The following is a 25,258-nucleotide window of genomic DNA, read 5'->3' on the forward strand; positions in this document are numbered from 1 at the left end:
ATGCATTCTTGTAGGGGAGAATTGAAGGCAACCCCAGGTTAAAATCCAGACCTTTCACAGTTGGACTAAGAGCATGGAAAGTTTTAGCTTCTAAAAAGTGCCTCAACTTGTGAGATCACAGCAAAAACCTCAACTCATCTTTTTTTTTTTTGCTGAGGAAGAGATGCCCTGAGCTAACATCCGTACCAATCTTCCTCTATTTTTTAGTACATGGGCAGCCAGCACAGCATGGGTGCTAACAGAGTGCTGTAGGTCCGCACCCAGGATCCCAACTCCACCAGGGAAGCAGAGCATGCTGAACTTAACCACTGGCCCACGTGGGCTGGCCCCTCTATTATTTAATATTACATGTTTGAGCAACAGTTGGGAGAAGAGCCCTGGTGTCTGAAATCCCTCTCCTCCCCAAGTCTCTGTGGGGTCCTGCCATACTCTTCTGATTGTGTTTGGATCTCAGTTATCCATGGACCTTACAGCAGACTTCTCTTTTCCATATTTTTGGAATTTCTTTTCCATACATATTGTTATTTCTGGCCTCCTGCCTCAATTAATCGTGTGCCAAGGCAACTCCGCATGGGACTTGAACTCGCAGGATTTTTTTTTTTAATTGAAGTATAGTTGACACACAATATTGTATTCGTTTCAGGTGTACAGAACTTCTTGCAGGATTTAACTCTGTGGGCTACAAAGGAGTTGTTAGTGAATATTTTTGGGTACCGTGCTCAAAGTTGTTCAGTGTGGACACGGACCTGCTACGAGTTAGACTTACCTCTCCCAGTGAAGAGTAAATGGCCATAACGCATGCGTAGGAGCCGGTATACCTGTTAAGCCTTGTCCTCCTTCCTCCACCCAATCACTTGCCCATAGAACTAGCTTCCTTTTTGACCCTAACTAAATTTTTGGCCTTTTGGGAGGGAGGTGGGAGGCAGAGTTTTTGAGACTCAGTTCAGGGCCTTTGATATACTATTCCCACCCTTCCACAGGTCTATCAGGTGTGTACCTCTGGGTTATCCCCCAGACTATTTGGTGATTAACGACCCTTAGGACTATTCTAATTTTTTTTCGTACCTGCACAGTTTATATTTTATGAGCATCTTCGAATTGCTCAAGTCTATTCATCATCGATTCTTTGCCCTATTGATCTTTTGTCTTTTCTTCCGTACTGTCACTGTCTTCCAGAGCCTGTTTGGCAAATGACCACTTCCACCGTCCACGAGCCAGTGTACGGTGGTCTGCATCCCCCATTCCTGCAAGACTCTTCGGGGAAACCGCAAAGTGCCTGGTCGCTGTCCTCTCATCCCGGACTGACGCTGCCATCCATTAGCCACTTCTCCCATTTCCCGGGGCTTCCTCTCGTCCATCAGTCTACTCCATCGATCACCTCCTCTCTTCTTTCTTAGCGAAGTCTGTCGAGTTGTCCCTCCAAGTCTCCTGCCCGCTTCCCCCACGCCCTACCGGACCAGAGTGTCTGTCGGTCGGTCCTCAGCCACCCCGGCCGATTCTCGGGCCTCGACTGGCCGGACGGGGGTCTGCCCCGCGCCCGTGCTTCCATCCGTCCCCCGCTCGCCTCCGATTCGGCAGGAACTTCACTCCAGCCGAGCGGGGAAGGGCGGTGCGCGCGGGTGCGGGCTGGGCGGCCGGCAGCGGGCGCGGGGCGCGGGGCGCGGCGAGGGGCGCCGGGCGGGGTGGGCGTGCGAGGGGCCGGGGGCGTCGCGGGCCGCCCTGCCCTATAAGGGGCCGAGCCGCCTCCGCCGCCGGGCGGGTGCCGGGCGGACCGCGGCGGCGGCGGCGGCTGCGATTGGCTCAGGCGCCCCATCCGGGGACTGGGCTCGGCGCTGCTCGTTCGCCCTAAAGGTACCAATATGGCGGAGGTGAGCAGGGGAACCGGGCAGGAGCGGCCGGGCAGGAGCGGGCGCCCGGCGGCCCCCCGCCTTCCCCGGCCGGCCTGGGGGATCCGGGGCCCTTCCCGCCGCCCCACGGGGGACGGCGCGGCGGCGCGGGGGCCGCGGGGCGGCGAGGGGCCGCGGCGGGGCCGGCCGGGGGGCGGGAGCGGGCGCGGGAGCGGTCTCCCTCCGGGACTAGGCCGCGGCGGCTCCGGCCCCGACGCGGCCGGGCGGCGGGGCGGGACGGGAGGCGGCGGCCGGCGGCAGCGAGCCCCGGCCCGGGGACGGTGCCGTACCGTGCCCCCGGGCAGCTGACGCGGGCCGCCGGAGCCTCCGCGCCGCCCCCCGGGGCCGGGGTGGGTGGAAACCGGCCGAGCCCCCCCTCCGCGGCCGGATTGCAGAACGGAGAGCGGGCTGCGCCACTGCCCTGCGGGAGGAGTGCTCGGTGCCCCCGGCCCACCGGGGCCGGGCTGCGGCGCGAAGGAGCCTCCCGCTCCACTTTGCTCGGGGCGCGCAGGCGAGCGGGATGCGCGGCCGCCGGGCTTCGCGGGAGGCGAGCGGGACTCCCCGCCCCGCAGCCCGGGAGGAGCCGGAGCCCCTGGGGGTGAAGGGGGCGGACCAAGATCCTCGACGCTCTTTCCAGGGGCTCTCGGTAGCCCCACTTTCCTCTGGGCTGGAGGAGGGAGGCAGGGGGAGTGAAGCTGCCCTGGCCGTGTCCCTCGGGACTAGTGAGTTGGGGGGAGGGGGTGGCGCAGCAGGAGCCCCTCGGCTGGAACTCGCTTTGGCGAGGGTCTCACTGGCGGGCCCGAGGAGGGACTGAACACCCTGGAGAGAACCAGCATCTCTGAGACTGAGGGGCCGCGTCTCCGGACTCAGGAGAGAGGATGGGGGGCTTGCGCTTTGGTTGGGGGCGAATGTCCGACTGCGAGCCGGCCTACGCTCGGGGGTAGAGGACAGCCCAGGAGTTGGGGCTCCCGGGCCCCAAGGGATGGACTAGGTGCTCGGAGGGCGAGTCTGTCCCTTCCAGGAAAGGTTGTTGCCTTGCGAAGTGTTGTTTGGGGCCGTGGAGAGCCTGGTGGGATTTGGGGGACTCCCGAGATGCCGGGGATGGGGTACCGATGCTGCGAGCTGACTGCTCTGGGTTTTGCTTCTCTGCTTTGTAACTTGCTGAGCTCCAAGGGGCGGCGTGGAGTTGCCTGTTAGACTCCGGGCTTCGTCCCGGGTCTGCGAGTTTGTACACTGGGGACTCGGGGAGGAAGGCGAGGCAGCCAAGAGGGGCCCGAAAGGGGCCGGGAGCGATTGGAGCGAAGCTACGTCTTGCACTTTTGGCAGCTGCAGAGGAGCGCTGGGCTCCGCCTCCTCTGCGCCCTGTTGCCGGCGCTGTCTCTTCCCCCGGCAGCGCGATCTAACCGCACGTTTTCTTCTCTCTCCTAGGCTTCTTTTGGAAGTTCGAGCCCAGGTTTGTCCTATTTTCTTACCTCTTCAGTGGGTCCCAAAGGGTAATGGGGGCTCAAAGATCTATTGCTAAAGGTCTTCCCACAAAAATTTGTCCTGCTAGTTTTTCATCATTTGTTTTCAAGAGTTTCAATGTACATTTTGGTAATTTAATTGTTCGAGGAAGGAACAGTTATACTATTCTCTTTTTTGCTTGCATGTTGAAAAAATACCTTGTTACAAAGCTGCCAATAGACATGTTCTTTTTAAGTAATATATCTTTAATTCTCACATATCTTGTTTTTTCTCCAAGCCTGGAACAGTTTAATCACTAACTTGAGTAGTTTAGTTTAGATTTTAATTTTAGTTTCTCCAAGAAATCGACTCTTTAATTCGTCAGAACTTTGGGGTTGCTTATATTGATTATTAACCATGACTCCCCATCTTCCCTTATTTGGTCTTATAAAATTTTCATAATTGGGAAATGTCTATAGATTGTGTTAAAATTGAAAATTGAGAGGTAAAGCTGCCTTAAAAGAAACACAGAATTTCCGATTGGCACAGAAAAGTGGTAATGTAGAATTTTTGAGGTGAGACAACTTTAGATTGTCTAGTACACTGTTTCTTATCCTTTTTGGGGTCAGAAACCCCTGTCGGGATCTGATGAAAGCAAGAGACTCTCTCTCCAGAACTCTGCACATATGCATAATTGCATACGTTTTGGGGTTTGTAGAACCCCTGAATCCCATCCATGGCAAGGACCTTTCCTCATGTGCTAAAATGTAAGGACAGCTTTGTTTCGATTTCTCATCCTCTTTCCAGCCCCCTCTTGGCTGCCTCTTTTCCATCTCATAGTCCCCAGGAAAAGTACCTCTGAACTAGTCCAACTCCCTTATTTTACACTTGAGGAGACTTTTAAATAACTCTACTAAGAATCACCAGTTAATAGCAGAGCCTGGATGAGCTCCCAAGTCTTCCTTTATAACCTGTTGCTTTAGAGGGAACAGTCCATTTCCTTGCATATTACTTTGTGTATTTAGTCGACTTTTAAGGTCTTGCTTGATTATTGTTTAAGGTATTATAAAATAATTAATCAACACCAAGTAGAAGAAATTTGTGGCTATTTTAAGAACAGCTGTCTGCATCTTTACATTTAAAAATTGTTTTAAAAAGTTTCTCTAATTTTGAGACATTTTCTTTGTTATAACTGATTTCAGGGGAAGACTATGTACATGATGCCAAACATCTGGATGATAATGGAATTTTTCCGTTTTGCATCACTGTCTGCTTTTAAGAAGTTGCAATGTAAATAAAAAGCAAAAACGCAGTGTGGTTTTGGTGTTTAAACAAACTTATAACCTGTTTTTAATCAATTAGCCAATTTTAAAGAGAATTTTAGAGCTAGAAGAGACTCTTGAGGTCATTTAAGCCAACCCTATGTATTTTACAAATGAAAAAGTGGACCCAGGCCCAGAAAGTTTAAATGACTTGCCTCAGGTCCCAGAAAGGCAGGGAGAAAGCCAAGAGTAGACCCTCCGACCTTTCATTTCTCGCCCTTATTGAATACAGTCCACTGTAAGGGGGAAGCCTGCTGTGCGGAGTGATGTGTGGATTACAAAAGAGGAGAGAGCTCTGCCCTCAGAGAGGTGGAAAAGTTACCATTTATTTCGTCCCTGACACTGGCATACCACAGAGGTTTTCAGGAATTCCTCAAAAAAAGAACACTTGTATTGGTTGATATTCTGCTTTTGAGCTATTTAATAAACATTTGTCTTTCTCTTTAAAATTAAGCTAACTGCCTATACTTCAACAGGTTTTAAAATGAGCAGATAATATCTTTCAACATTAAAAAAATAACATCATAATGTAGAACTCCTAAAGCATTAAGTCCCATAGAAATTGTATTATTTTTAGGACTAAGGATTAGAGTTCTCTGAACTCAGAATCAAAAATATTGAATTACATCTGTGGCTTTTTTCCGAAGTGAAAAATCTTTGGTCTACTTTGATGTTTTGGTAATGGTCTCACACTGTCCTTAAATGTTTGAAATTTTAAAATATTAAATAGCCTGATTAAAACCAGATCAAACTTTTTATGTTGAATATGCTTCCTTCTACTTCTCCCTTCCTCGATCCCAAGATTCTGATAGTTCTTTCCTTCCCTGCCCTGAGAGTCACTGTCTAATTGAATTAGATACTAGAGTAAAACAAATGGAGAAAATCCTGTTTTTCATAAATTTGATTTCATTCTCTTGGGATTATGGATTTTATTCATTTCTCCACTTGGTTGGCTGAGTATCCTGTTGACTTCATATTTGCCATTAAGAAAGCATTACAATTTTATAAACAAGTATGAATTGACCCAAACAACTTGCAATGTGATACATCTTCCCGAACTTTTAGATATGATTTTCTATATTCCCTTCACATAATCTTAAGAACTTTATTAGTAATCCAAAGAAAAGCATGCTCTTACAGGTGAATGTCTGTTTGATTAGTGCTGGGGAGCTTGAAATACTGTTATAGACATGAAAAGTGATATAGTGCTTTTAAAGACTGAATTGCTGTATAGCTACTTCACAGAAACTTATATTTGTTTTATAAACCAAATTTCTATTGTGTTTTGCACCTTTATTTGAGGTTTAGAATTTGGGTAAATTTATATTCTCTTCGCCCAGAGTGTTTACTCTTAGTATTTAACAGATTCTTGTGAAATCTTCCATTCATAATCCTTCAGACATTTTTCTATTGCTTTTAGACAAATGTATTAAACTAATAAAACTGATAAGAAAGTTTGACTTTTCTATTAGAACATTTTGTTAGGAACACTCCATTTAAATCGCTTTACTACTGTTATGAGTTGTGTTCTCATGGACTGGACCTTTTATAAAAGTGTTTGTAAATTACTCTGCTGTGTTCTTTTGCTGATTTAGATATCTTTTCAGAACTGTATGGGCTTACTTTATAACTTGTAAAGTATATAGTAAATGCAGTTAATAAAGCTTATGTAGAAACATTAAAAGGAGCTCACAGTAGGACACCGATTATTTTCTTTGTAAATAGCCTTGTGAACGTGTAGAATGATTCCGTTTGTTTCATTCCAGTTGGGTCTTTGTCTTCTGAGGATCATGATTTCGACCCCACTGCTGAGATGTTGGTCCATGACTATGATGATGAAAGAACTCTTGAAGAAGAGGAAATGATGGATGAGGGTAAAAACTTCAGTTCTGAAATTGAAGACTTAGAAAAGGTAAAGGATTTTGCTTTAGTATTTTAATACAAACTTAAGAGTAAAGATTTTGAAATCATATTGTAAATTTACAATCTACCTGAAATAAAAATAGGGATCAGCATGTTTGTTTTTGACCTGACTTTTACAGAATATCACTGATTTTCTCATTATTTTGAAGGATAGCCTAATAAGTACATTTTCATTTAATATTTCAAAATTATTTTATATCTGTTAAGCCAATTTTTAATTTTATACCAGCACAGTGAAGTAGGTACATGTGGTCATTTTACGGATGAGAATATTGAGATATAGAGAACTGTAGGCCCTAAACTTAGTTCTGAATCCTAGCCCAGCGATCTTTGCATTATACTACACTATTCTACTGAGGGTCAAACTTGAGTTTAGCACTGCAGTAGATACAGAGAGAAGTCTCTTCCTTCAAATAACTTATAATCTGGTAGAATACTGTAAGAAAATTACATTTACATTTTTAAATGTAAATTAGTAATATACCATTCCCTACCCCTCAGTATCTTTTAAAAAGTTGGCAGGAGTGAATGTAGTATATAACTTTTTAAACCCAAAATCAATACAAATTCACATTAACTGGATTTTGTTTATTTTTTAATTTTTTTGTGAGGGAGATCAGCCCTGCGCTAACATCCATGCCAATCCTCCTCTTTTTGCTGAGGAAGACTGGCCCTGAGCTAACATCTATTGCCAAACCTCCTCCTTTTTTTCCCTTTTTCTCACCAAAGCCCCAGTAGATAGTTGTATGTCATAGTTCCACATCCTTCTAGTTGCTGTATGTGGGACACCGCCTCAGCATGGCCGGACAAGCAGTACATCCGTGCACACCCGGGATCCGCCAGTAGCGGAACGCGCGCACCCAACCACTAAGCCACGGGGCCGGCCCCTGGATTTTAAACACTTGTGTATACCAGGACTACAGAGAGAGGCCTCCATAGGGGTCACCTTGAAAAAATGTAGGATTATACTTATCTATAAATTAACTTTATTTGCAAATTTCTAATCAGCCCAGAATAGCAAAAGGTTTCATGAATAATACTGAATAATGACAATCCTGTAAGTTTTCATACCTCCTTTTTTTTTTCTTGGTGAGGAAGATTGGCCCTGAGCTAACATCTGTTGCCAATCTTCCTCTTTTTGCTTGAGGAGGATTGTTCCTGAGCTAACATTTGTGCCACTCTTCCTCTACTTTGAATATGGGACGCCGCCACAGCATGGCTTGATGAGTGGTGTGTAGGTCCACGCCCAGGATCCAAACCCACGAGCCTTGGGCCACCAAAGTGGAGTATGTGAACTTAACGCTACTCCACCTGGCCGGCCCCATACCTCTTTTTCTTGAAGAAGACCAAGCACATTATTACATAATCTCTTCTGCCATGTTTGGGAGGCAGGAGTGGGCTATCATTATGGTATTTCTTCCTTCATGTTAATACGTAGGGAAACACAAGGCAGAGTCTTCAGGGTCTAGACCCCAGGCTTGCTCCCAGAGACCTGAAATTTTCTAAACACATTCATTCATTTGACAAATTAATCCAACACACTTGCAGTTAGGTTTAATCGTTTTCTTTTAAAAAAAGTATCTCCTATAAAAGTCAAACAGATTTGGGAATGTAGAGATAAAATAGAAAATGCTCAAGAAGAAAAGTCTTGCCTATCACTCCTTTCAGGGGTGATGATAAAATGTTGCCTGTTGATGAGAAAAGATGCCCAGGAGTCTTGAGCTCTGCCTTGGCTTTATTCAGGCAGTTCGTTCCTACCTCTTGTGAGCGAGTGGCCTGGACTAACTGGGAACTGGAATCCAGCTAATGTTATCACTAAGCCAAGGACTGTGGTAGGACCTGAGATTGCAGAAGTGAGCAATTTGACAATGTCCTTGAACTCTAGGAGCTTACAGTCTAATTTGGGGTGACAAATAGGAAAAAAAAAAAGATTTTTAATATATGTGCTAAGAACTATGAAAATGGGAAGCAGTGAGAGCTATGGGAGAAGGGGTGTGTATTTAGTGAAAGATGGTTAGCCTGGTGTGGAAGTTCATGAAAGGCTTCTTAGAATAGACACTCTCTTCTGTAGTTTTTTAAGTCAGGACACTGCTGTAGGCATGGGGCAAAAGTCCCAGGTGGTCTCATAATGCACCTTCCTTGATTACGTGTTTGTTGTTAAAGATAGGGAGACAGCAGTCTAGTTACAACATGACATAAAAAAATGATATAAATGTGCTGGGCTGCATTTAGCAAAGAGCTGTTTTGTCAGTAAAATAGTAAGAATTAAAAATTTCATTTAATGTGTTAACTCAGTTACTACTTGAGTTTAGGTAATCTGGTAGAGATTTTCATGGGCTGGTAAAACTTTATTTTTCAGATAGGAAGGTTTTATTCTTCTGGAGATGATAGTAATAGCTGCTTTAACCTGTGTTTAGTGAGTTTTAAAAGGAAATTGGGGAAGATACAGAGAAATAATCAACAGCAAAGAATTACTCACTTAGCTATTCACAGAAATACCTAGTCCCTATTCTATAATTTTCATTTTGTTTAGTCAGTGCTGGTAATTAGATCCTCACTTTGCAATGTTATCTATCACTGAATTTGTAGATTCAGAAAAATAATAGGCCTTTAAGTATTTTAGCTTCTCTGTACTTAGTTTGCTTCTTGGCATTTTATCACATTCTTGGAAATTGGGGCAAAAAAGTACAGATGATCTTTAAACAAATTCTAGTGAAGACCTAAGAGCTCTGTCTCCGTTCAGAAGGCTAATCCTCTCATGGATCAAGGGGCAAGAGGAGCTGCTTCTAAGAGTCAGTGACTGCCCGCTTCCTCTGAACTGCGATTCTTATCTGTAGTAAAGTGTAACTGTGTAGATGTGGTCTCTCTTCTTTATTGATGTTTAATGAAATATGAAAATGAATAACAGAAACAGAGACACAAATATAAAGAGTAAAGATCATTTAATTTTTAGAAGAAATTTAAAATTATTTCTATACAATTTAAAATAGTGTATTCTCTTAATCTTATTGGAACAGTAATTTAGGTATTGGTACATGTTAATAGTCTTAGGGGTTTGATGTTAATGTTCATTTAAAAAAATTACAGTAAGTTTTTATACTCATCGTAAATAAACGTGATAGTTTGTAAACTTTAAATATGGCCTGTATTTTGGCGCCTACAAATCTTAGTCCACTATGTGTTATGGAAAATAAGAGAGATACAAAATCAGCTTTCTTATAGTAGTGCTTTGGAAAGTATAGAGAATTATGTGACTAGGTTTTTGGGATTAAACATTAAAATAAGGTTTATGTTGTGTCTTTCTATATTTTAATTTATTCATGTTTCTATTGCCTGACAGGTTTTAATTTAGTAGTCCTAGATTTAGAGCTGTAACTTTAAAAAAAGTTCTTTGCGTTTCTATTTTTATTAATATATAGTTTTCCCTTCCCCCTAATATTCATTGTGAAATGAGAAAGTAGAAATCACCTTTTTACCGCTTAGATTTTGGTATAAGTCTTTCCTTTTTTTTTTTTTTTTTTTTAAAGCATTTCAAAAAGTTATATGTGCACTGTTTTGCAAACTGTATTTTAAGGTATCAGACTGGTGTTATATTAAAATTGATCTGCACCTCAGTCTCGTATGACCCATCCAGCAGTACCGTCAGGTGTGTCAGATGAGTGTTAGCATTATTTCCTTGGCTCAGAGGCCTTGTTGACTGTAAGACGTACCATGGGTTTAGAAATAGCATAGATGGTGGCAGGGAGGAACACTACTATGAGAAATCTGTCCATTGCTAATGGGATGCATCCTCATTTCTTATAACATGAGAATATGCATCATAGAGTCAAGGAAATTACGGTATCTTTCTATTTACAGATGAGGAAATGGTCCTGAGAGGGGTTAGCTGATTTGCCCACAGTAATAGTTAGCAGTTACTGAGTCCTCTGCCTCTAAATCTTGTACTCTTCCTGATATAAACCCTTCAACTTATAAAATAGTACCTTTATAAGTATGACTAGACTCAAATATGTCTCTTAAGATTTAAGTAGTTTTAACGAAATACCTGAGAAAAAGGCAGAAGAGAAAAATCCTCATACCTGGAATAAGGTGCTAGGTCAAACTTCTAAGCTGATCTAGCCACCATAGATCCTCAGAGACTTTGAGATTTACTAATTTAATTTTGAAAAGAATTTTTTATACTTCAGAGGACTAAGTGCTTTATTAATAGGCTCCAGTAGAAAGCTCACTTGTGAAGTGCTTCAGAGACTGGATTCACCTTTTCCAGTTTTGCTTTAGTTTAGTATAGTTAATTTCTGTGTTTTAGCACCAGCCCCCTTTAGTGGACTATACAGTGTCATCCGTTGAATGTTTTAATGAGGTTTCCGCTAAGATGGTTACTTTCTCCCTCAACAGATGATCGTGCTTGTGTTTTTATAGGGAAAGTAGGGTTTTCATGAATGACGACCCAGAACCTCCTATTTGCCCCACACATACAAACTTAACTTTATACTCGTTCTTCTTTCTTTCCCTCCTGTCCCAAAAGTAACTGCCACTTCCCAGGCTAACCCCTAGATTCCATCCCTCCTGCCCTTAGTTTATTCTTCTGCTTATTTTTTATGTCAGCATAGAATCCTCCTCATACATTTCCCACATGTGGAAAAAATTCTCTTTTGACTCTGTGGTACCTTTAGTCATTTCTTCTTTTATAGTGTATGTACTTTGTTTCTTTCCATTCAGTCCTCAGCTTTGCTTCTCCCCATAGGCTATAAGCTCATCAATAAATCCTAATTGACAGATACAAAGAATTCCTATCTGTCTTGTATCTCGCTTGATCTCTCTTTGATATTTGACCCAAGTGACCATCCCTGGTTTCTCCACACTTGCTTCTTCCTCAGCTTACTTAATTCTGCTTTCTCCTAGTTCCACTTCTACTTTCTGGTGTCTCCCTCTGTTGTATTTATGGGCTTTTCTTTCTGTGCCCACTTTTTATTTTATTTATTTATTTATTTATTTTTTTTAAAGATTTTATTTATTTATTTTTTCCCCCCAAAGCCCTAGTAGATAGTTGTATGTCATAGCTGCACATTCTTCTAGTTGCTGTATGTGGGACGCGGCCTCAGCGTGGCCGGAGAAGCGGTGTGTCGGTGCGCGCCCGGGATCCGAACCCGGGCCGCCAGCAGCAGAGCGCACGCACTTAACCACTAAGCCACGGGGCCGGCCTTGTGCCCGCTTTTTAATTGATGGTATTCCCCTGGGTTCTAGCTTTTGTCTTCTCACTATGCTTTTTATGGATGATCTCATTCAAGTCCGTTGCTTTACCTTTCACCTTACCTCATCATTTACCATCCCACCCTCCACCCGCAAGTTTATTTGTCTTGTGTTTCTGTCTCATAATGGTGCTATAGCTATTTAGCCTTCTCAGGCCGGAAACGGGCAGTCCTTTTAAACTCCTGTGTCTCTTTCCTTCACTCTGACAAATAAGTCAAGAAACAGATTTTTTTTCTTAATTTCGCTCAGATAATTCCCTTCCTTGGTTCATGCTCTCATTCTTCTACTCCCCCTAGAATGTTATTTCCAAAAGGCAAATCATGTTTAAAATTTTCCAGACATATCCTATAGGGTAATATATCTGAAGTTATTCTAATAAAGCATACGTCCCCTTCTCTTTTCTCTCTACTGTCTCCCTGAGTGAGCTCATCAACTCCTGTGGCTTTAAATATCATCTAGATGCTAATGAATGCCAGATTTATATCTTTAGCCCAGCCTGATCCTCTGAGCTCTAGGCTCCTGGCCAACTTGACTTTTCTACTTGAATGTTTCATAGTCCTCTCAAACTTAACTTGTGTCCTCTGCAGAAACCTTGATTTTTTCCTTCAAAAACCTTTCATTTCTTTAGTCTTTCTATCTCAGTAAAAGTTGCCCCTATCTAGGCAGTTGCTTAAATAGAAGTTGTCGTTCCCTCTCCTTTCCACTCCTATATCCGGTAACCCATTTGATTTCACCTCAGAACTTATCTCACCTATTCACTTCTCTCCATGTCCATATCAGTACGTTAACCCAGCATGAGGCTCCTAAGTGGTCTCCCAGCTTCTCTCTTATCTCTTCACCTCCCCAAACTTTCCTTCATGCAGCTGCCCATCATTTAAGAAGAAATAAAGTCATGTCACTCCCTTTTTATAATTCTCCAGTGGCTTCCCATTGCCTTGGAAATAAAGTCCAAGTTCCTTTCCCGTGAGGCCTTCGCTGATGTGCCTCCATCTCTTTCCAGTCTCCTCTTGAGCCACTCTTCAATCTCCTCTCCATGCTCTGGCCGTTGGCGTAGTGGGAAACACCTTCAGGCCTTGAGTGTGTCATTTCCTTTGCCTGGAATGCTCTTCACAGGATTGGTCACTTCTCAGACTTTGGGCCTCAGCTGAAGGTCACTCACTGTCTTCCCCTGTGACTCCATGAAAGTAGGCTCCCTACATTATTCTGTATTTCAGGACCCTATTTATTTCCTTTGCACTTGTCATAATTGGCAGTTCTATATTTGTTTATTGTCAGTTCTATATTTGTTTATTGTCAGTATCTCCCTTAGACTATAAGTTGTAGAAGGACAAGACCTGTGATTCATACCAGCACCTGGCACGGTGGCCTTCTGGCACACAGTCACTGCTCAGGTGGTGTTTCTGATGATGGACCACGAGTGCCTAGTACACAGCCCTCATCTGTCAGACTCCTCTTCCTCTTTCAAGACTTAGCTCAGTCTTTGCCCTCTGTGTGGTACCTCCCTACCCTGGACCATTATTTCCTACTCTGTACCCATCAATTTATAGCACCAATTCCAGAATGGATTATTGCAGCCATCACATTGTATTATAATTGTTAACTTATCAGTTTCTTTCACTAAGACTGAACTCCTTGAGAGCAGGGATTTTTCTGTAAATTTCAATTCTATATCCATAGTCAGTAGCCCTCTGCACAATACCTAGAACCCAGTAAATGCTGTATTGATGGAAAGGTGGACTGTTAGTGTATGATGAATGAAAATTGCCATCTCCCCAGCTCATGGAGGGAATCTGAAACTGTGAGGTTTTGGAGAAATACTACTGACAGGTGATTGGCAAAGGCTGCAACCCAGTCTCCTCTTATATTATAACCAGTATGAGCCAAAGGGAATGCATAGACTCTAAATCTGGTTCTGGGCACCTTCGAGGGGTTCTTGGTTTGGGAGAAGAATAACTTATGAGGTTTCCCCATAGCATGGGTGAATTTCTATCCATCTTGACCATCCTACTTAATTTGTGCTGACTCCATGTTCCCAGAGCAGCTTTGTACTGATTTCAATCCCAGGCTGAAAAGGTTTCTTGAGTATGTCACTTCAGTGACCATACCATGATTGGTATGGTCATTGGAAAGATGCATGTCTCCTACAGCAAATTTGCAAATTAGCATTCTGTCATACCTTATTCTAAGTTCATTTAGCATGAATCTGTTTCAGTCAGGCACAGTGAAAAATGTAAGTTCCATACCTACAAAGATGAAGGCCAGATTCTTGAGACCCCCCGCCCCCACCCGGAGCCCGCGTCCCCTGTGGGCCCTGATGGGCAGTCAGCTGGCTCTCTAGGAGTCATCACTGGCTCCTCTCAGCTCACTTTGATCAGCTGTGGGTATGTTTTACACACTTTGCTTTCGCATTTTTGTGCTGTTTGCTTCATGACGGTTATTTTTTCTTAAAGGGAAAACTAAACCAAAAAGCAAGGTTTAAAAATGAATCTCTGGGGCCCGCCCCGTGGCTTAGCGGTTAAGTGCGCGAGCTCCGCTGCTGGCAGCCTGGGGTTCCGATCCCGGGCACGCACGGACGCACCGCTCCTCCCGTCATGCTGAGGCCACGTCCCACATACAGCAACTAGAAGGCTGTGCAACTATGACATACAACTATCTACTGGGGCTTTGGGGGAAAAAATAAATTAAAAAAAAAATTAAAAAAAAAAATGAATCTCTTAATAAATGGACATAAACGTCTTTAAAGTATTAACAAATTAGCTAGTCCATGAATATATTGTTTTGAAGTTATTTATTGGAATAATTATAAATAGTTCTATACACTTTAGTAGGTGAATTAAAATATTTTTAAGAAGGAGATACAGCACTTACTTTCAGATGGATTAGTGGAGGGAAGAACAGTGACTGAGTGCCGCTTTGTGGCATGGCATAGGTATTCCTAACACAGGCAGTACTGCAGCCAGATTATGTGATTTTATCAAAGCAGCGCAGCCAGTAAGAGAACTGGGGGGCCTGGGATTTGAACCTAGAACTAAGCCTCGGTTTTCTCATCTGTAAGATGGTGGTAGTAATACAAACTTCACTAGGTGGTTGTGGAAAAGAACCAAAACAACTGGTATAGAATATAGATACAGTAGTAGGAATATAAAAGGGTAATTGTGTTTTGAACATGAATAAATAAATATTGTTTGTGTTAGTAAATGTTCAGCAAAGGTTTCCCATCAGGTATCTTCTAATTAACATGAAGGATAAACCAAATGGTCAGCTATTAATTACAAGGAAACAAGCTGAGAATTACATGAAGTTATTGATTGATTAATTGGAAATATTTTCAAGGCAAATCTTTATACGAATGTAAAAGCTGAAGAAAAAAGGTCTGCACTAAAGGACGTATTTGAGGAATTTTTTAAAAAGTAAAATGGTGCTGGAAAATAAAAACGAAGATGTTAATTGTTAGGCTTTTGTTGATATAGGTGTTTGAGCCTGTTTTCTGGCAATAGTATGAATAGAAAAACTAAAACGTGGCTTCGATTTGCTACTGCTGTTTTGATAGTGTGCTTTATGAACATTAAGGGCATCACAGTTGATCTGCAGTTCAGCATTGTGGCGACTACTGAGTTTGTGTTTGTGTCCTGGCTTGAACAGGAGGGAAACATGCCTCTAGAAGATTTACTGGCGTTCTATGGCTATGAACCTGCAGTTCCACCGGTTGCAAATTCCAGTGCAAATAGCTCCCCAAGTGAACTTGCAGATGAACTACCAGATATGACACTAGACAAAGTGAGTACACGCATTTAAAAGAAAAATACCAGATCTATAACCATTGACTGTTTTAATTAGAATTTTCTTAAAGCATTTCGAAATTCTGAAACGTAAACTTATTGTCCGCATTGCTCTTATCATTTTGGTGACTGATTTAAATATTGTTTGGCTTTGTTCACACTGTTTTAAAAGTAGTAGTAGCTTCATAATATTTTACATGTTTGAGTATTCTCTCATAATTTTTTCATCTTTTCTATATAGACATATTGTATATAAACTTAGATTTTGCCCTAACTTCTTTTGATCCTGTGAACACTTGAATACATTGATTAATAAATCCCCCAGAAGCCTTCAACCCAAGCTGGCTTAGGCGTGGAGTGATTGGAGAGAAGTTCTGTTGTCTTTGGCTCTGGGAGTGACAGCGGCCAAAGCAGCCAAGGCCTCGGTGATACGTCATGAACATAGGCTGGTTGTGGGCGAGGCCTAGTCCCTGCTGAGGAAAATTCACACAGGCATGGTCTCTGCTAACAGATCCCTGGAAAGCTTTCCTCGCCTTTCAGATCTCAGGCAGGGAGAGGAATCCACACCTTGGAACCTCTTCCTGTGAGTTATGTTGTTCCCACTTTTCCGTCAAATGTGATATTAATGTACCACAGACCTTAATGACCGTAGTCATTCAGCAAATATTGAGTGCCTACCGTGTATCAGGCGCAAGGGTGACTATACGCTTACATAAAAATTAATTCAAATCTGTTTCTTTTAAAGTTGTGTCACTAGTCAGAGCTGTCATTACTTAGACTTTTTAAATTATTGGAAGAATGGAGTTTGGAGACTTTTTTTGGTTTTATTTATTTATTTTGGCAGAAAGTGAGTTTAATTGTTAACCACTTAGAAGTAAGATTATTTTTGTTGTAAATTTGCTAAAAATTAACCTGCAGCTTTAGATAAGCTCTCTTGCATACCTACAAATTAGGCAAATTGTTTGTTAATAGTGTATATTAATGTAGTTATTAAATAATATATATAATTAAATATTAAATGTTATGAAATATTTATGTACGTGAAGTCAATGATAGGAGAATTTCAAATTTACTTCTCTCAAAACTGAGGAGGCTTCAACTAGTTCTTGATTGTATCATAATACCATAATATGTTTATGAAAATGTTATAAAAAGACTTTTTTTAAATTGGTGAGATGTAATCATTTCTAACTCTAGCACTGCATTCCTGTTCTTTCAGGAGGAAATAGCGAAAGACCTACTGTCAGGTGATGATGAGGAAACTCAGTCTTCTGCAGATGACCTGACACCATCTGTGACTTCCCATGAAACTTCCGATTTCTTTCCTAGGCCTTTACGATGTAAGAAACCTAGTCATTACTGATTAATAGTAGCATTGATACTCCAGCTTGCGTACAGTTTATTGCATTCAATAGTTTGTCGGAATATTCCAAGTGTTTTATTCAATTGAAAGAAATACTATTATAATCTGAACAAGATTATAACTTTTTTAAATTGAGATAGAGGTAAACTACTATACTGTTAAAAAATTAAAACATTGCTTAGTTTTGCAAGGCTGGCTACTTGCTTTCTTTTCCAAGACTCATCTGTTGCTATGGTAACCAGTCTTAGTTCAACCCTGAAATTTTATAGACATTCTTTGGACTTTTGTTAAAAGGCCCTTACTCTCCTGGTTTTGAAAACTATCAGTTCCTCAGAAAGTGTTTTTTTATTTTTAGTGATTTTTTTAATCCTTTTCTTTTCTTTTAGTTCTTGGTGTTATCTTTTTTTTTTTTTTTTGTGAGGAAGATCAGCCCTGAGCTAACATCCATGCCAATCCTCCTCTTTTTGCTGAGGAAGACTGGCCCTGGGCTAACATCTGTGCCCACCTTCCTCGACTTTATTTGGGATGCCGCCACGGCATGGCTTGACAAGCGGTGCCTTAGTGTGCGCCTGGGATCCGAACTCAGGCCGCCAGCAGCAGAGCGCACACACTTAACCGCTACGCCACGGGGCTGGCCCCATCTTGGTGTTATCTTTTAATATATATCAGTAATATTTAAAAGATCTTTGAAATAATTTCTTATATGCAGCTTTGCTTATTTCTCAGATATTTTTATGGTAGAAGGACTGCTCAGTTAAGTTTAAGTACACATACACACGTGCATATCCAAAAACATAATTTTGATGGATTTAATTTGCAGCTCTTTGTGTGAATCTCATTCTGGGTTAGTATAATCAGAACTCCAGTACCTTATATTCTTTTTTAAGGTGACCATAGTGGTTTTCCTTTTGCCTCCTCAAACTACTTGAGTGTACACCAAATAATTATAAGGATACTATACACTTTCCTAGTGTTTTCAGTGTCTTTTGACTGGTGTCAGAATGTGAGACTAGTACAGAGGGGTAGTATATTTGTGCTGATCTCATTTATTCAGCAAATTTTTATAAAATACTATGTGCCAGGCAGTCTTCCAGGTGCTGCACAAATAAACAATAACAACCTTTTTTAAAATATGATTTTCTTATTTTAAGCAAATACTACATGTGATGGGGATAAGGAATCAGAGGTTGAAGATGTTGAAACAGACAGTGGTAACTCACCTGAAGATTTGAGGAAGGTAAGTCAAGTTACCATCATAACTTGGTAGACCATTTAGACTAAAGTAGCTTTTAAAAACGTTTCTGAAATAATTTAAGATAATTTTGTTGTTGCAAGAAGAAGTTTCTTTTGACTTGTAGTAACTAATTAATGAGTTGGAAATTTTTTTCAGTGTTTATTTTTATAATGAGTTGTTTTTATTTCTCAATTTTCCTGTAGGAAATAATGATTGGTTTACAGTATCAGGCAGAGATTCCCCCTTATCTTGGAGAGTATGATGGTAATGAGAAAGGTAAGGAAGCTTTTGATTTTGATAATATTTAGTAGGCCAAATTACCCTTAATATGTTTATTTAAATATCTGATTATAACCTTGGCAGTATAAAGATAGATTTGGAATCGGAAAATTTAGGTCTGACGTATGAATCATATATAAAAATGAACCATGAGACTCAGAGAATCACCCCCTCTCTGTACAGTGCTTCTTAGCCAGTGTGCTGAGCACCTGTTAAAATAGTGGAGAGCCTCTTAAGATGCAACTGCTTGGCCTATATCCCACTCTGGTAAAAGTGGGAAGAATCTTATCACCTGAGATAATGAGAATTTTGGGGATAAAATCCTCTTGGAAAGAAAACTCTTGAGGAGAAAGACCAGAAGGAATTCTCCTGCCCTGGCCCTGAAAGAGAAGGTGGGGAAGTATAAGGATTCTGCTGCTTGTATTGTACATCCCTGCTGAAGTGTAATCAGTTTTTCTTCACATTTTTGGTAGATTCCAATTATAGTTGCTTTTGAAAATATGGAAGGGTGAGATGGTGGGAAATAAAAATACAGGTACACATTCCTAGCTGCACTTAGTCACTAATAAGAATTGGCCATGGGCATTTGACCTTTTCCCCAGTGAGTTGATTTGTCCCTCTGAAGTCATGAGGGCAAAAGCAGCACAGTGACAGAACACTTCCTGAGTTCTTTCTTCTATGTCAGGTCATCCCTCATTTAAAGGAAGGGAGGACTGGCTACCCTGGGGTCGTTGGCCTTTGCAGCCCCTAGCAACACCATTTTCCTAAACTGCTTTCAAAGTGATGGAAGACAGTTGTTCTGGGGAAGCAAACAGTAGCTGATCATCTTCAGATGCCCTAATCTCTACCCCCACACCCAACCCAAATGCCACACAATCCCTTGGAGCCAAGTACATGCAGAGCAGCTGTCGGTCATTAGATTAAACATCATAATGGAGGTGATATCGTCTCAGTTCTGCACATTCAGGAGGGAAGGTATACCTTCTCTGTCTTTTGAGGGATAAATCCAAACTATTTTAGCTGTTTAAGTTTTGACCAAAAAGTAAAGAAACTGTTCCAGAAACTTACCTCAAAAGTCAGTCTTATTGCTTCACAGGCACACTTTATTTTTAACTTTCCCGCTCACCGGGAATGATAATGTCTGCCTTACACAGTTGTGAATATAGAGCACTTACCACTGTCCCTGCTACATAGTGAGCTCTCAATGAATTATTTTTATTAGCTATATTTAGTACTTATTATACACGTGAAGAATGGATTGCACTTGAAGCAATGGGATAAATACTTAGGCCATTTGTATTGTGTAAAGTAGAAGATTTAGAGTACGGTGGCAATGTGTACATAAATATAAACCTTTTTTTAGTGACATTTCATTTATTAATACATCAGCCTCTTTAAGAGATTGTGGAAAGTTTACTTCTCTTACTACTTATCAGTCTGTTTGATTTTTGGTTAATCTGCTTCCTCTAAGTAAAAATTCACCTTTTGGGAGGAAATCAGTAGAAGAAAAATACACTTTTCATAGGTATTTCATTATTGGCATATATCAGGTTTTTATTTATTTTTGTTTATTTTGTTTGCAATTTTTAACCTCTAGACGTTTCATAGAACCATTTAGGGAGTTCAAGTAAAAATTCCAATGAAGTTATTAAAGAATTTACACAGGTTTTTTTAATCCCGTCATTAGAAGAATATAAGACACCACTATGGGGTTTTACATTAGACTTTACTAGGCATAAAAGTAGAAAGCCTTCTGATTGGTTATTAAATCGAACCACCAAAAAAGCTACATGCTCTAGCCACTGGAACACTTGGCCCTTAATAAAGTTAAAAAAAATTTTTTTTAAACCTTTACTAATGAAAGAAAGGCTTAACTTGCCAGACAATCAAATTAATCATGTCCTCAAAGTTAGTTACTTGTCCCAGTGTATCGCTTCTTAAGAAAGAGGAAGAACAGGTTGTGTACATCTTTGAGGGTGTTCACTATTTTTAATGTGTTAATGGGATTTTTCTTTATCAGTGTATGAAAATGAGGACCAGTTGCTTTGGCGTCCTGGTGTGGTTCTGGAGAGCAAAGTTAAGGAGTACCTTGTTGAGACCTCATTAAGAACTGGAAATGAAAAAACAATGGATAGGATTTCTGCTGGAACACACACAAGGGACAATGAGCAGGTATACTTCAACTTCCGTTGAAACAGCAGTTAACTAGTAGTATCCTCTTGATTTTCTTATATTTCATTCAAATATTTCGTACACGTGAACTGGGTATCTCTTTTTCTGATAGATTTTTAAAACTTAGAGAATACTGGTTTGAAAGAAAAATGCTGAGACCTAGTGATAACCACTCTATATTGTTTCATGTCTTTTCTTCTGGTCTTTTTTTTTACACATATACACATATCTTACTTTAGATACCATTTAATATCCTTATAATCACTTAATCTTATTTTCCTCTACCATTCAGAATTCTTTTATACTTCATTCTTGATGACTGTATGTTCCATCCTATAGTTGTAATTTCACTTGTTTAAACATTTTTTATGGTTGGACTTTTAGATTTTATGATACAGGTATTTTTTTGATTATTCTTGAAGTTTATTCAGGAAGTGATTCAAGGTAATGTCTATTAAGATTGTATAAATTTGCTTTAGGAGCATTTGGTAAGCACTGTGTACCTGTAGATGCACAGCAGATCTCCTGCTCATGTGTGAGATGGGAGTGGGAGTATTGCCTATTAAGGGCTTTTTGAATGCCCCTAGTTTTGCCCTTCTGACATCATTTTGCCCCTCTCTTATACTTTTTCACTCTGTATTGCCAGCCAAGGTGATCCTTTCTAATAAATACCCAAAGATAGGTGGACTCAAATTTGAATTCCCAAGTAACATAGAGAAGTCATACTAGCTGAACTTCAAAGTAGTTTTGTCAGCTGTCAAAAAGAAATCCCATTGGGTTTTTGTACTGGTATTCCTATAAATTAATTGTGGAAGAATTAGTATCTTTAAAACATTAAACCTTCCACTTGAAGAACGTGGTCTGACTCTCCATTTATGTGACTTTTTTTTTAATCACTCAGATGTTTTTGTTTGAACATCGCATGCATCTAATTGACTTAATTCCTCAATATCTTATATATGTATGTGCATTTAATACTATTGTAAATGAGATCTCTTATTATATTTATAATTGCATATTGATATAGAGAAATATCAATTATTTTTTTAATTTGTTTTTTTCTCAAGCTATTGAAACTATTTAGTATAATGATTTTTCAGCTGTTTCTTTTAGGTTTTCTAGTCTTAAAGTCATTGTTGAATTATACTGTTGTTCTTCCTTACCATTATTATGTCTCTTATTCCTATTCTATGTCTTACTACATTAGCCGTAACTCTCAGAGACGTTTGGCAGTAATAGTGATTTAAGGCCTGCTTTTGATGGAAAGTAATACATCTAACCTTTTTACATTAAGAATAATACCAGCCCTTGGTTCGGTATAGGCTATCTTTATTATAGTAAGGTAGTATCCATCTACTTATAACTATTATAGTTTTTTTCTTTTTTTAATTAGAAATGAACACTGATTTATCATATGCTTTTTTAGTAGCTGTTGAGATGATTGTTTTTTAATGATTGATTATTAATGTATTGATTATTAACCAAGTGGTGCATTAATAGGTTTACTAATATTGAGCCATCCTTGCCTTTCTTGAAACTTACTTAGAAAGGTGGATTATTATTTAACTCTCAATTGAGTTCTGTCTGCTACTATTTAGTATATTCGTAATTCCAAACAGATTTAGTAGGATGAAATTTTTTAAAAAAATGACACCTTTCATAGTAGATGGAAATAACTGAGAGCATTATAGACCTCAGTCACTAAAGTACCTGCCCTTCTATTCCAGACCTCCTATTCCTTTTCTCTTTTATTAAAACTCTAAAACACAGGGAGTAGGTGATATCAAGAGACAAATCACCTAAAATAGGGGAATTCCTCCTGCCCAGAAGGTGTGGCAATGAAAAAAAAGTCAAGAGTGATACTGGTTGGTGACTTCTGACAGGTAGAGTGAGAATGAACAGACTCATGGATACCAGAGTCAATCTGCAGGATAGTTATATAGACTAAATGTCTGGGCAGACATACCTCAAATATCCTGAAATTAGAGAGCATTTCAGCCAGTATTTTTCAGGATTCTTACAATACACCTTTTTTTTTTTTTTTTTTTAATGCTGTTACGTATGAACTTTTGGTAATTTTTATTGAATAGTTTTTTTCCCTCTGTCCTAGGCATTATATGAACTTCTCAAGTGTAACCATAATATAAAGGAAGCAATCGAAAGGTACTGCTGCAATGGAAAGGCATCTCAAGGTAAGAAACATCTGGGATCAAGAGAGGGAAAAGGCAAGGGATGGTCATTTGGGGATCAGAATAAGCAAAGTATCATTAAGGATGGAGCGATCCTATAACACTTTGTAAGATCTGTGTTCATCTTCATAGCGAATAATTTTTTCCTTTTCTTGCCCTCTATTTTTAGACGTACCAGAGATTGTTCAAATACAAATTAGTTACCCCCCTGTCACCTCCACTTTCTTGAAGAAATAGTTACAGAACAAAGCAGACCCCAGAGATGACAATATATCCAAAGTAATTAAAAAGAATCATTTTATGATTTCATTGAAAAGAAAAGTTGTTTTTTCTTTTTCTTTTTTTTTTAAACGAGACAGGAAATGAAAAGGAGATTAAAGATTAAGAAAAGAAACATGTATAATATATTCCATTGATTTATTGCAAGAAGTGTATTTTCAGTAATTATGTAATAACATTTTTATAATACTTAGGTTTTGTGTGTGTCGGGAAAATGGTTAACTTTAATTTCAGTATTTTTGTCATTATATAAATGGATTGCATGCACCATAACTTTCATTAAGAATATGTAGATTGAAGTAATATTTAGTAATATTATATAAATGGCTTGGAAAAATGTAAAAGCTGAAAATAGTACATTTAGACTTATAGGTTGAGATAGTTGGTTGAAATGTTTCCTTGTAAAAGCTATTTCTTTGAAAAAATTATTTTAAGCTCTCATAACTCTCAAAAACTAAATTCTGGTTTCTTCCTTAGTTCAAACTATTTTTCACCTTTTTGGTTGGACTTCTGTTAGTGGCTTTGGGGACCTGGTCCCCATTGTCATTGAGTGAGGCGCTTCAGGTCTCCTCTGCCCCGCGTAGATTTGAGTTCACTGTTAACATCTGCTGGGAAGTTGAGTGGGATTTAGTCTTTGGAGAGCATGGGCTGTTTCTTATTCCCTTTATATTTGCTGAGTATAGCACTCTACAAACTGACTTTAAATAAATATATATTGATTATTTATGGTCTCTGATTAAAGAACTTACTGTTTTGATGTAAAACCAAAATAAGGCTTTTTTTTCCATAAAGGAAATAACCTTCTAATTTAAAAAAATATATGCTCGTTGTTTAAAAAAATCAGAAAAACAGTGAGCATAAATTATAGAAGAATATTAAATTCTAATCCCACCATGCAGAGAAGAAAAAAACCAGTGTTTATATTTTGGTATTCTAGATTCTTTTGATAGGATTTATAGTATGCATTCTTTTGGTAATCTTAACTGAAATCTCCTACATATGAAATCTCCTACTCGTGTGTGTGTGTGCATTTATGGCCTCTTATAGGTAAAACATACTGAAAGTAAATCAGTGATTCATAGAAACAAGTTTTGAGGCCAACGAGTTTTGTTTTAAAATTTCTTTAGAAGGAATGACCGCATGGACGGAGGAAGAATGCCGGAGCTTTGAACATGCGCTCATGCTTTTTGGAAAAGATTTTCATCTTATACAGAAGAATAAGGTAAGTTAGGCAAATTAGTATAGAGAAATTGCTTAGTAATTACAATGAATATAAACAACTAATTTTTAAGTCACTTGAGTAGGGAAATAAAAGCAGCAATTTGTTAATGCTCCCCTGCCATTAACATTTCTAATATTGCTCTAAACATGACTGGGATTTGCTCATGGATGCCACAGCCTGCTCATGGGATGGCTGATAGTACACTCATGTGTCTTTTGACCAATACAGTTATTATGCTGTACTCACAGAAAATGGATTCACTATGTTTTTCAGTAAGTCTTACTCTTCTACTTTTTTCCTTGCCATTCATTTCTTTCTAAGCTATTCAGAGGTTTGTGGCCTCAAAAATATTTCTCTTTAGCAGTGAGAACTGCGGTTGCTGAAAGAAGAGACATTGGTTACTAACAGCAACTAAAAATATTCTAACAACATCAAATGCTGCCAAGGATGTGGAGCAACAGGAGCTCTCTCGTTCATTGCTGGTGGGAATGAAACATGTGCAGTCGCTTTGAAAGACAGCTTGGTGATACCTTACAAAACTACCTATACTCTTACTGTACGATCCAGCAATCTCACTCATTGGTGTTTACCCAAAGGAGTTGAAAACTTATGTCCACACAAAAACCTGCACATGAATATTTATAGTAGATTTAATCATAATTGCCAAAACTTGGAAGCAATTAAGATGTCCTTTGAGGTGAATGGATAAATAAACTGTGGCATATCCATACAATGGAATATTATTCAGTGCTAAAAAGAAATGAGCTATCAAGCTACAAAAAGACATGGAAGAACCTTAAATGCATAGTGCTAAGTTAAAGAAGCCAGTCTGAAAGGCTACAAACTGTATAATTCCAACTATATGACATTCTGGAAAAGGCAAAATTTTGGAGACAATAAAAAGATCAGTGGTTCCA

General features: G+C 39.9%; 1 protein-coding gene across 1 annotated transcript in view; it reads left to right on the forward strand.

The window, feature by feature from the left end:
- Positions 1 to 1,847: 1,847 nt before the first annotated feature.
- MIER3 (MIER family member 3) overlaps positions 1,848 to 25,258 on the forward strand; it is a 32,471-nt gene continuing 9,060 nt past the window's right edge. The window contains exons 1-10 of the mRNA XM_058564056.1: positions 1,848 to 1,868; positions 3,315 to 3,339; positions 6,418 to 6,563; positions 15,467 to 15,601; positions 16,823 to 16,943; positions 18,118 to 18,203; positions 18,404 to 18,476; positions 20,500 to 20,651; positions 22,762 to 22,843; positions 24,247 to 24,341. Coding sequence (XP_058420039.1) covers positions 1,860 to 1,868; positions 3,315 to 3,339; positions 6,418 to 6,563; positions 15,467 to 15,601; positions 16,823 to 16,943; positions 18,118 to 18,203; positions 18,404 to 18,476; positions 20,500 to 20,651; positions 22,762 to 22,843; positions 24,247 to 24,341 — 924 coding nt within the window. The 5' untranslated portion in view covers positions 1,848 to 1,859. The remainder of the gene's footprint in view (positions 1,869 to 3,314; positions 3,340 to 6,417; positions 6,564 to 15,466; positions 15,602 to 16,822; positions 16,944 to 18,117; positions 18,204 to 18,403; positions 18,477 to 20,499; positions 20,652 to 22,761; positions 22,844 to 24,246; positions 24,342 to 25,258) is intronic.

The sequence above is a fragment of the Diceros bicornis genome, chromosome 20, assembly GCF_020826845.1.
Source record: "Diceros bicornis minor isolate mBicDic1 chromosome 20, mDicBic1.mat.cur, whole genome shotgun sequence".
Classification (NCBI taxonomy): domain Eukaryota; kingdom Metazoa; phylum Chordata; class Mammalia; order Perissodactyla; family Rhinocerotidae; genus Diceros; species Diceros bicornis.